This window comes from Camelus dromedarius, chromosome 34, assembly GCF_036321535.1.
Source record: "Camelus dromedarius isolate mCamDro1 chromosome 34, mCamDro1.pat, whole genome shotgun sequence".
NCBI lineage: Eukaryota > Metazoa > Chordata > Mammalia > Artiodactyla > Camelidae > Camelus > Camelus dromedarius.
In genome coordinates this window covers 17,342,173-17,354,833 of record NC_087469.1, presented here as the reverse complement: position 1 = coordinate 17,354,833, position 12,661 = coordinate 17,342,173, and the positions used below count along the sequence as shown (strand labels likewise).

The 12,661-nt window shown below is 45.0% G+C and overlaps 1 protein-coding gene across 1 annotated transcript in view; it reads left to right on the top strand.

Moving 5' to 3' along the window:
• The window catches only part of PRDM10 (PR/SET domain 10), a 74,571-nt gene extending 61,985 nt beyond the window's left edge, over nt 1-12,586 (top strand). Inside the window, exons 19-23 of the mRNA XM_031443376.2 lie at nt 422-592; nt 1,831-1,971; nt 4,278-4,434; nt 7,443-7,546; nt 9,610-12,586. Of these exons, the coding sequence (XP_031299236.1) occupies nt 422-592; nt 1,831-1,971; nt 4,278-4,434; nt 7,443-7,546; nt 9,610-9,807 (771 nt within the window). The 3' untranslated portion in view covers nt 9,808-12,586. The remainder of the gene's footprint in view (nt 1-421; nt 593-1,830; nt 1,972-4,277; nt 4,435-7,442; nt 7,547-9,609) is intronic.
• The last annotated feature ends 75 nt before the right edge of the window (nt 12,587-12,661 follow it).

Sequence of the window (12,661 nt, the reverse complement as noted above, 5' to 3'; positions counted from 1 at the left end):
GCCGACACAGACAGGTATATATGGGTCTAGAGGTAATCTTCCAACATCTTTTTTTTCAAACGTGATCAGATTTCCTTTTTTTTTCTTTTGTGTATATATATTTTTATTGAAGTATAGTCAGTTTACAATGTTGTGTCAGTTGCTGGTGTACAGCACCATGCTTCAGTCACACATGAACGTACATCTATTCCTTTTCATATTCTTTTTCATCATAAGTTACTACAAGATATTGACTAAGTTCCCTGTGCTGCACAGTGTGAACTTGTCTTAACTTTGGATTTTTTTCTGTCTGAGCTCAGGGCTGATTTGTGGTCCCATGACCCACCAGTGAGATAGACCAAATTTTTGTAGGATTTGAGAGCACTGGAGTAGCCACCAGCAGCAGTCTTACCAACTGATGTGCTTTTGGTGATTTCCCTAGACAACAGACCTGCTCACCCAGGCCATGACAGAGCTGTCCCAGACCTTGACGACGGATTACCGGACACCGCAAGGGGACTACCAGCGAATTCAGTACATTCCGGTGTCGCAGTCCGCGTCGGGCCTGCAGCAGCCTCAGCATATCCAGCTGCAAGTGGTGCAGGTGGCCCCGGTACTGTCCTGCGGGTCTTTCCCTCTACCTGCGTGAATGGCGTGTTGCCACCAGCCGGTACGGGGTCCCTAGCTGGGGTCAACTAAAGCACCCAATTTTCAGAGCTGGACCCGAACCCTACCTCATGAGCACGTAAGCTTGGAGTCTAAGGCATTTGCAAAGCCCCAGCTGTCGAGGGCTCTGGACTCAGCAGTGTAAGAGATTTCTGTCAACAGAACCCAGAAATTTTAGGCCCCAGCGTGTCCCGTCACCCTGCACTGTGGCAGGACAGTGCCGAGCCTCCCCCGAGTCTCTGCCCCGGGCACCCAGGTTGGCTGCTTGGTGAAGAGCCTGTTTGATCAGCCTCTACCCAGGCATCTAGTGACGTCCATCAGTGGGCGGTTATAAGGAATAATCGTGAATTTTGAGTATCAGTGAGTACCTTAAGAGCAAAGAAGTAGAGCTGTTCCTTCTACCAAGTAATTAGTAGCTCATTCTTACTGATTCAGGAGCTAAAAGAAAAAAATCCTCCCAGGGCTATTGTTTCACTTAATTATGCTGAGGAAGTGCACTCAGGGCACAAAGGAACAAACTTTTTCCTTTGAAATGAATTGGTCTCTGAAAATTTAAACCTGACATGAAAGCAGGAAGCTGACAGCTGCCACTGTCATTGATCATTCTTCATCTTGTGTTTTTGTTTGTTTTTAACGGGAGGGTTCTTGATTTCGGGCTTTGGAGGAATCTGAATCCCTGGAGTTGCCTGTAAAATGTGACATATGTGTACATTCTTTTGGAAAAAGCATCTGTACTTTAGCCAGATTTTCAAAGATGTCTGTCCGCATAAAAGGTTAGGAAGGTTCTGTTCTTGTGGTTAATATTGACAAGCTGAATTCTCTTCTTCTATCTCTTTTAACTAATAAAGTAAATGCCATTAAATTCAATTGAAATTTAAGGGGAAAAGATTTTTAATTCTCAAGAAATTCTCAAGCTCTCACTAGGAGCTATGTTCTCTCTGTCGCCTTCTCTTCCAGAATTAAATAGCACTGCTGTCTTACAGTTAATAAGCATCGTTTTGAAAACTGTCTCTCACACATCTGCCAGCTTGGCTTAGGTGTGGGCCCTTTGGGATCTGCCATCCCGTCTGTTCTTCTGTTGGGATCTTGTTTTAGCTGAACCTTCTCTCTGGAAGGCTGAGGAAGGCCGTGGAAGGCCGACCCGTCACCTTGATCTGTGCACATCTGGTTTTCTCCTCCCTGCAGGCCACTTCCCCTCACCAGTCTCAGCAGTCCACGGTGGACGTCGGCCAGCTCCATGACCCTCAGACCTACACGCAGCACGCCATCCAGGTGCAGCACATCCACGTCACGGAGCCGCCCGCCCCGGCTGCACCCACGTCCCAGGTACGCTGCTCTGGGGACTAGTTCCAAGCGTTACTGTGGCCTCAGGGACCCTGAAGACGTAATAAGAGCGAGGAGACGTTATCCTCAGCCCTCGTTGTCTCCTTGACTATTGAAATGACATCATTATTTCTGGACCTTTAAAGAGTCTTACTTTGCCTCCAATTTTTTTGTTGGTGTCAGGGACACACTTCCATTAAGTGCCAAGCTTCTCCGGTCCAGATGGAGCCCTGAGCTCTGATCGCCCGGAGACAGCACTGGCCTTGGCTTCCTGTTCTCAGTGGCTGCATGAGAGCCTGCCCCTGCTGGGTTGTTTCTAAAATAACTTTGGGACACTGCGTCTGTGGAGTAGTGCTGTGCTCGTGTGGTAGAGTCTAGCACTGAGATAGCACGGCTGCGTCCATTAAAAAAAAACATTGATTAAAGTCTTACTCTCTGCACGAAGCCTTTCAAGGTCTGGCTTTCAAGGAGCTCAGAATCTAGCAGGGGCATAACACATGGATATGAGTAAACAGGACATACTCTGAACTATGAAGGATGCCTGTGGACCCAGCCCTGGCATTTCCAGGTTCCAGGGCAAGAGCACACAGGAAGGCCTGCACGCCATAACCCTGAGTAGTAACAAGTTTCAAGTCAAGCTCACGCACCATAAAGTAAATCGGTTCTATCTTCCTCCTTGACCGAGGTACTTTCATAATGATAACACTGAGAAATATACGTAAAGTGACGGTTGAAACTAAATAACATGGACAGCATCAGTTCAAAATTAAATGCATTTTTCTGCCGAAAGTGCATTCGGACGGCCCTGGCAGCTGCCGGGCGTGGGTGGGGAACGTGGGAGAAAGGATTTTCCTCTCTTTCGCTGGCTCCATTGCTGTGCAAATCCAGAGGAGAAAAATGCTCTCTCTCTGCCTTCCTATTCATTGGGGTAGTGGGGATGGAGGGGTAGGGGGCTCTGCTGCTTGCTGTCTGATTGCTCTCCCCTCCCAACCCCCCACCCTCTAGTGTACGGTTCAGTGGCTGTGAGGTTTCTGGTGACTTCTCCCAGCCCAGGACAGGCAGCCTCTATCCACGAAGGGCCGCAAGCTTCCCACAGCCACTGGCATCATACTTCTAAGTTTCTCAAAGGAACCTGAGGCTGGAGGGCCAGGAGAGACGCCGCAGCATTCCTTGTCAGAATGAGGTGGCCCAGGGACAGCCTTCCCCACGCCTGCGTCCCCTTCTCCTCACCCAGTCTCCACCCTGCACCTCACAGGGCCTTGTGTACCACGTAGACCCCTGACCTACGTGCCTCAGCTCCACCAGCACCCCTGCAAGGGGCGATCCCATGGCCACCCCCTTGGTCCCAGGTCCCCGATTACCATTAGAAGAGCCCACATCCAGGTGACAAGCCCCCTGCAGGAGGACAGGCCCAGGGAAGAGGCTTGTGCAGGTCCCAGAAGTGGGTGTAGGGCCGTCTCCAAGGTCCACGTGGCCTCACGGGAGGAGGGGCATAGCTGGAGAAGGGCTGGCTGAGATCCTGGTGGGGGCGCCCTTGCCCGGGTCTGAGGACGATGCGGATGTGAAGTTAGGCTACAGAGTCCAGATGAAGGGAAGATACTTAGCAGGGGATCAAGGACATGTCTGTAGAAGTGGCGTTTGAAGTAGTTCTTGAAGGAGGGGTAGGATTTTATCATGGTGGTTGGGGAAGGCACCATGATCTGAATGTGCTCTGTTGTGAGTAAAGACACAGGGGTGGGCAGTTGTGGTGTAGTTATAAACGCTGTTAGGGAGTGACAGGAAATGGGGTTTGGAAGCAAAGCTGGGAAGGCGGCTTGGAGCTGGAGTGTGGGGGGCTTGAATGGCAGACAGTGGGGCGAGGGCTTTGTCCTGGAGGCGGGGTGGGCCCCTCCGCTGGGGGCTGGCGTGTGTACCCGGGTTCACCCCAACTCCCTGGGGGAGTCTCCAGAGCACGCCAGTGGAAATTCTGACTTCTGGGCTGCCCTTCAAGTTGTGTTCGATTAGCTTCATGACACAGGCAAGTTATTGGGCTTCTCCGTGTTTTTCAGCCCGAGTCATGAAGATAATTATACTTCCATTCATTTACTTTTCTAACAAACTTACTGAAATTAAGCTTTGGATACTCTTGTAGATCACCCTTTGAAAACTCATTAGGGTTTCACAGTTATGATTGCTTTTCATTAATTCTGTTCTTATTTAAAACGTTACTCTCTAAGCAGCGGCACCTCCAGTGTCATATTCCATGCCCGCCCGATCTGTTTTCTTGGGTTACTCGAGAGTTCACCAGGCCCCACTCCTGCTCTTTCTAGGTGGCGGGGCAGCCGCTGAGCCCCTCCCCGCAGCCGTCTCAGCAGGGGCTCAGCCCCGCACACATCCCGGGCGGCTCCTCGGCGCAGGGCCAGCCCCAGGGCTCCACCGTCCAGCACACGTACCTCCCCAACACCTGGAATTCCTTCCGTGGCTACTGTAAGTGAGGGGGGTGCCCCAGGGCACGGGTGGGGAGTCTGCAGCCCCGGGGCGGAATTCCATCAGCTTTATGATCAACGTTCCGGATGAAAGGGTCATTGGTCATTTTCTACACTCTGTAGAGCATGTACTTGAAATGAGTTTCACCACAAAATTCAAGGCGGCGTCTGGTCTCGGGGCCGCCCCGATGGGACGTTTTCTGGAGACATCGGGAATATTGCTGGAGGCAGGTGGTTTAAATAGTAGAATAGGTGGAGGTAGGTATGTTGGTGGTAATGATTCACCTGTTCCACCCGTATCTATCGATGCCTGTACGTCCACCCCTGTGCTAGATGCTGCAAATACAGAAGGTTAACACTGACGTTCGTGTAACACCACACAATAAGGTTAGCCAGCTTTCCTTAAGCTCTTACTATGTGCCAGGGATGATTCTAAACCACATCTATCTCACATCCAGTATTCACAGCAACCTCCCACGTAAGTACAGTTGTCACTTGCACTTCACACAGTAATTTGTCCAAGGAACAGAGCTAGTGAAGGGAGGACTGGAACCCAGGCAACCTGGCTCCAGAGTTCACACTGTAAACCAGCTGCCCCTCCTAATGAGGGTGTTTTGGGCTCAAAGAGACCATCATCTCAGAGATAGATGAATGAGTAGTTGATTTCAAACCCTGAGGTTAGTGCTACCGGGAGCAGTTTAGGCTGGCTGCCAAAAGTCAGACCAGGCGAATCTTGGTGGGGACAACGGCCTTGGGCACGAGCTGGAAAATAGGAGACCTTCATCACTGATGATGTGGGAGGAGCAGGAGGAGTGGCAGCTTGGCAGTAGGGACAAGGAGGAATGGGCTGTGTTGATCTTTCTCCCACCACGGATGTCTTCTTTGGGGCCCCTCTCTGTTGTGATCGGTCTTCGGCTGTGTTAGGTGGCTTTAGCACGGAGATAGGCTCAAACGCTACCGTTTCGTTATTTTCACAATCTATTCTCTTAAATTCGGGTGGCCACAATGACAGCTGAGTCTCCTTCCTGTCAAGGAAGGTCCCCCACTCCTGAGAAGCCCTGGTGGAGTCCTGGTAAGCAGACTGACATTTATACTCAGTTTAATTCCTGTGAGAGGAGTGGAATGATGCTGACAGCCATGGGAAAACTAGTAAGAACCAGCATTCTCACCTGATGACAAGATCTGAAGCTGAAGTTTTTTGTTAGGGAAAAAGTTTAAAATGCACATAAATAGAAGTGTCATGAACGCCCTGCACCCATCATCCAGCTTCAGCGGTTTTCAGCTCGTGGTCAGTCCTGGCTGACGTCGACCTGCTGCCATTCTTTCCCACGGAGCTGTGCTTTTTCTTTCTTTCTTTTTTTTTAAACAAAACACAACTCTAGTGCTGGTATCACACCTCAAAATAAATGACAGTACTTCTTTACTACCATCAAATATCCAGTGTTCCAGTGTTCATATTTCCATGATTGTCTTGTAAATGTTTTTTTAATAGTCAGTTTTTCAAATTGGGTTCCAAATAACGGCCATACATTGTAATTACATCTTTTGAGTTTCTTTTAATATATGTGCTTTCTCTCTCTCTCTCTCTTTCTCTCAAGTTCCAATTTATGTGTTGAAGAAACTGGGTCATTTGTCCAGTAGACGTCCCCACATTCTGGATTTTGTTGTTGACATCCCTGTATTGTCATTTGAGATGCTGTTCCTCTGTCCCTTGTGTTTCCTGTAGGCTGGCAATGAGACCAGAGGCTTGATCAGATTCAGACTCAGTCCTCTCCCCCCGAGACACTCCACAGCTGGCCGTGTGTGCCTCCACCAGGAGACACCTAATGTTTGCCTGGCCCCCTTTCCCTTTGCTCCACTGTTTCACTAGGGATCACAGAGCTGTCGTATTCTGAGTCTTTCATTCTTTATTCACTTATTGCTAGAAAACCTCTGTAAAAAACAGTTTTATCGGGGAAGGGTATAGCTCAAGTGGTAGAGTGCATGCCCAGCACACAAGAGGTCCTGGTTTCAATCCCCAGTACCTCCTCCAAGCAGAAATAAATGAATAAACCTAATTACCTCCCCTTCATAAAACAAAACAAAAAGAACCATTTTATCTTATCAGGTTACTCTGAGGTACGGTCTGTACAGGAATGCTGGGATAGATGCTTTAAGTACTCAGCTCATCTCCTTTATTTACCAGTTTTCAAAACAGTGGGTTGTTTGCTAGTGTTACCCGGGGTGACCAATGACGGGTGTGTGTGTGTCTCAATATCGCTGGGTACGCATGGACCTCTACACACCTGACGTGGTTCAAACCATTGCAGCCGCCATCCTGGTTGATGCTCAGGTCACCCCATCTTTGTCTAATGGGAACATCTTCACATTGGCCCCTGTATCTTCTCCACATGACCCTGCAGCTTTTTATAATGTCTTACATGCTGGTATGACACCATATTCCAGGCTCACCTGACACATTTTCTGCCCCAGGTCTGGAATCAGCCATTTCCCCAAGAAGCTCTAGTTCCTTTTAGTAGAGAATATTATTTAGAGACTGTCAGCTGGGTGCTAGGGTGAACTCTGTTGTTAATCATCTTTAATAACGCAGTAGTGAGATAAAATTCATGTTAGACTAACTAGTGATTGCTAGGCAGTAGTGGATACATTGTGCCACTATTCAAATGTGAATATAAAAGATAAAAATATTGAGCTAACAGGTAAGTCTTTGTAACTTATCCCAAGGTTTTAAAATTTCGGATATTTGTCTTTGTGGATATTCCAAAGCCACGTTTGGAGGAGATGCATTGATTGTTTCTGACTTTGGTAACTTCTACTAACCTCGTATGATCAAATCTCAGTCAGAGGTGCTTTCACTGTATCAAGGAATTATATCCACATAAGACGCTAAGAGCAAGCAGACCCATGGAAATGACTCAATGGGGAATGTGGTCACTGGTTAGGTATCTGTTTCCACAACTTGTAGTAAAATCTAAGACCCCTGAACTGTGGCTGTTTCCTGTTTTTCAGCATCTGAGATTCAGATGATGACACTTCCCCCAGGTCAGTTTGTGATCACAGACAGTGGCGTGGCAACTCCTGTCACCACCGGCCAAGTGAAGGCGGTTACTCCGGTAAGCTGCCCTGCTTGCAGGGTTTCCCTGTTCACCGCACTGCACCACCCTCGCCTTCCCCTGCCTTCTTCTCCCAGGCTTTTCCTGAGTCAGAAGTGCCTCCTCTGTATTCCTGTTAGACCTTGTGGTGCTACATTATAGCACAGTTTATTTTAATTATTGGTTCACTGCCTGTCTTTTCCCAGTGGGCAATGAATGCCTTGAAAGCTAGGTCTTGGTCTTGTTCTCTTTACCCTCAGTGCCTTGCACAGGAGGCTGGGCTACAGCAAATGCTCAATAAAGATCTACTTTGTTAATAACTGTAATGAACCTCCATAGACGTGTAGCTACGTATCAGTAACTGGCCACCTTTTCATGTGCTTCTTGGAAAGTAGATGAGTCTTGATGACTACTGGTCCTCAACTGAGTTGTGGGAGAATAAGATAATGACTCTATTATGAAACTCTTTTATGTTATTTTAAACAGTCCACCCACCCCAGGGTGAAAAACATAGCCATAAATTATCTTGTTATGTTTAGGTTAGGCAGGTCAGTGTTGATTATATCTGCTACCTCTTGTTTTTATCTTCACTCTGCCTCTAAGTTGTTAGAAGACAGAGTCTGTAAATTTAAATTAAGAAAAATACTCTTTAGTGGCTAGGGATACTGAGATGTTCCCAGAGGAAGACTATTTCCCAAGAGGCCTCAAAGAGTAGCAGGGCAGTCTAGTGGCCTGTTTTTTTGTTTTGTTTTTTTTTCAAAGCGTACTGAGTGCTTACCAATTTTTCAGTGCACATTAACTAGACTTGATTCACATTAAGTAGATTTAATTAACTAGACTTAATTCACATTAATTAGGCTTAAGAGAGACGTATACATCCAGAGTAACACTGTTGTCAGTGAAAACAACAACTAATGTAAAATGAGTAGTCTCATTGGCATGATCAGTGAGATTTTCGCTCTCTGTGGGACTCACTGACTGTTTACCCTTTTCTGGCTGGGAACCCATTATATAGCCGAGGATGTTCCCTCCTCCCTGCCGCGGCACACATACATACAAATTTAATGTACAGTTTTGTTCATGGCTTCTCTGAAGGCCACCTCTGGACCACCTAGGCATCCATGGACTCCAGGTAGAGAACCAGCCCCCTCCTGCTAAAGACTCACACGGGAAGTGAAACCCTGATCAGAGAGTTGCTTGATGAGCACGGACTCAGAACATCCAGCCTGAGATAAACCAAATGGGTGTCTGGCTGTGGCTTTCTCTCTGGACAGCACTAGGCAAGGCTACTGCCTTAGTTTTCCTCCGTGACTTCTTTGTTTCTCAGCCTATGCCGCTAGCCAGCCCTCCTTCTGATGGACACATTCTCTCTTTGAAGATGCCGACAGAGGGACAGAGCTGGCTGTAGGTCCATGGAGGCATTTTCATGATCAGAGGGAAAATTAAGACAATGTATGTTTTCATAAAATTGACTTTATTCAACGCAAATGGCTTTATTCTAAGATTGTGTCTTACTATGCTTTTGAGTGTTGAAATGTCTCACTTGACAGTAGCGTTTAAAAAATGATTCTACTTGGGGAAAATAAAATTTGGGAATACGGATTATTTAATTTTGCTGACCTTTGAAATTCTGAAGTCTGAGAACCTTTGATCTTGACTTGGGGGCCTTTCTGCCTCTTCAAGGAGACTTTAAATATCTCTTCTTTGATCCACTTTGTATTAAACATTCATTGAAAGATAGTGACCTTATTTTATGAATTTCTAAATTCTTAGGGACAGCACAATAACACATTTCCTTTGCCAGGTAGGTTACCATCATGATGTAAATTTCTGTACCTGAAGTTCCTCACTGTATCACTTGGTAGGACTACTAGGATGCTGTCTTAAATTACCTTGATGGCTTGTGTTTATGACTGACCCATCCTTTCTGAAGGATGTGGGTGAAGCATCTCCCATAGGTACTTATTTTGGTTCCCCTTGTAACATTTCTTTGCATATTCCTTCTTCCTCCTCCCCCTCCCCCTACCCGACCCTGACCTTTAGGCCTTAGATTTATAAAGATCTTTTTCTTCCCCCTGCTCTAGGGTCATTACGTGTTATCAGAAAGTCAACCAGAATTGGAGGAGAAGCAAGCTACTGCTCTCTCCGGGGGGGTCCAGGTTCAGCCAGCTGCGCACAGTGACTTGGACCCCCAGACCACCAGCCAGCAGCCCACACAGTACATCATTACAACCACCACCAATGGGAATGGGAGCAGCGAAGTGCACATCTCTAAACCTTAACTTCCATCCTTGAGCCAGAATCAAGCAGTCACATCATGTCTTTTCTCATTCATCAGTTTGGAAGCTTCTGACACTTAGAACTCCTTTTTCAGATTTATCATTCACTCAAGAGTTTGGAAATCACGGTTTTGATGCTCATACATACCCTGGGGCTTGTTTTATCAAGGTCACCTTTACCAAACTGACTCTCCAAAGCCTAGCAGTTTCTGCCACGGAATGGAGATCTTTCAGGGGAAAGTAGATTTCAAGACGGAGAAACTTTGCCTTGCTCTTGAGTTGGTTTTTCAACACATGGATAAGCCTTACTTTTCCTTTGTGGAAATATTAAGTGGTGTATCGTGTTTGTGCCAAAGGTGGAGAAGGGATGTGCCAAGTCCATGGCCACTGGACTTCTTGATTCCAAGCCACGGCTCCAAAGGAGAAGGGGCATCTTATGGGCGTGTGCTAGGTCAGGACTGCTTCATCTTGTTTGCATTTCAGTCATTTAACAGAGGGAGTCTATTGAATATGAAAATTAAAATGATGAAACAAAGGTTTGGCAGTGACGGTCTGAAGGACAAGCTGTCATCTCAATTTTTCTTACTGCTGATGTTTTTTTAAACTTGCCTTTTTTAGAAAGTGGTTGTTGGGCTGTTGGTAGTGCTTTCCACAGACGCTGGCCCTCAGCAGGTTAGGCTGGAACCTTGTGTTCTGCTCAGTCTCCTGTTATGACTCCATGACTGTGGACTCCCTGTACGAGAAAAGGTTGCTTGATGTCAGCAGATTTTAAACTTCCACGTGCAAGCTTGGCCTCCCACCCGCTGGTTGTGCTTGTATGGAGAAGACAGTGGAGATAACGGTACCAAGAAAAATTACTAAAACAATTGTACTGAGAGACTAAGAAGCACTGAGACCATGTCCTGCCCGTTCTGCAGGACCCACTTACCCGTCAGTGGTGAAGGGTGAATTTCCGCTCTTACCAGCTATATAGTCAACCCTCGCTTGTGCATTCAGTGTATTTTAGTACTTCTAATGCTGTCTTAAAATGAACATTCTTTAAGGTTGGGTAGAAAGGTGGTCCTCATTTTTTTTTTTAACACTTTTAACTTTAAAACATATTGCTACTCATCTGGGCCTTTTGGTAAGATGAGCAACTTCACATCTAAGGGGAAAATAAAAATGTGGGGACCATTTATAATATGTTAAGGTAACTATAAGGGATCTGGAAGAAATCCAGTCTTAACATTGCACAGTCAGTTGGGAGAGGGAGAAAAATCTGCCTCAATGATGGTTTTTCTCATTTGTATTCCTATTTGGGAGTCCTGTTAGGTATGAATTCAGTGGGGGAAGATATTCCCCTTCTTTTTACTGTACATTCCAGTGGTACACACAAAACATTGCAGAAATCAGTATGTATTTTAACAACTCTTTGTGACATACTAATACATTTTTAGAATAATTATGGCATGATAGAATTTATCACTCCAGAACAGAAAGACCTACCTACCTTCAGTTTCAAATGAAGTTAACTGATTTATTTTATTTACATTTCTGGGTAAAAACTGGTTCTGTAAATTAAGAAGTATAGTAACTTCTTTGTGGTGAAGACACCTTTCTGAAAAGTAAACAATTCTATTGAAGTAACTTTACTAATGTGTAGATTTTGCACTTTATTTTTGGGACCTTGTTCATTTAGTTATCCCTGAAAACTTAGGCACTAAGAGAACTTGAGAGTTACTTGGTAATTGTGTAGAAAATGAAAATGCACTCTATATCTTTGGTAACAAAGACTTAATGCTGACGTTTTCAATAGAAAATATTGACTCTGTGTCACAATATAGAGATTTTGAGTCCCAAAGTCCTACAATGCATTGATTATAAATATCCTAGTGTCCAGTCTAGAAAGACTTGCTAGGTGAAGAATATTAGACTTTCCCAAAGGTCCAGTTTAGTTTTTATAACTTAAATCTGGCCCTGTTGGGTCTTTTTAAATTTGAACCAGCAAGGTACCTCCCTCCCCTCAGGAATAACTTATTGATTAACATTGAAAACTATCACTGAATGGAATGTTCATTTTATGCCAGTTATTTCAAGTTTTAAAATACACAGAAGACAAAAAAATATTGTGGAAGGACATCTGTTTCTTTCCCCTCTAAGTTCTTTTTTTCTCCCTTTTTGTTTTTTGTCCTTATGTGGAGTAAGTAAAGATGCTAATTAAAACTAACTGGTATGTTGTCAACCAGAGATGCAGGTGTGGCAGTCAAGCCAAACAACATTGCTTTAAGATTAGGTATTCTGCACATCTATTCTAAGGTAACAGATTCTCGAAAGGACTTGGATTTGAAGAGATGGAAGATTATAAGCCATCTAAAGACCCAATTTGGAAAAAAATGTGTGTAGCCAACGTCTATGTTGTGGCCTCTCCTAAAACACATTGGCACTGTAGACTTAAATCAGCGTGGTGTGAAAATTTTGGAGGTTACATATAGATTTTACATTTTTATTGTTTGATTTGTGCCCACATAAATAGACATTTCATCATGTAAAATTCTGGAAAAACCTATTGTTTTGATCTTCTTGAATTGTTTTCTGACTTGGAAATATCCTTTCAAAAAACTTAAGATACGTAGGGCTAAAAAGCACTTCATGAGAAGCTAAAGCTGACCCACAGGTTGAAAATGTTGACCCTATCCTGTTATTTAAATGTGAACATTTATTGTACATTCAGTGAGTTATAGTGTTAATAGTCTTGTGCTACTCAGCAGGTGTAAAAATTAATAAATATTTTTTTTAATAAACACCTTCCTTGTTTGTATGTGTACAAGGTACAAGAGGTACTGAGATCATTACTTTTTTTTTTATGTTACAACTTACT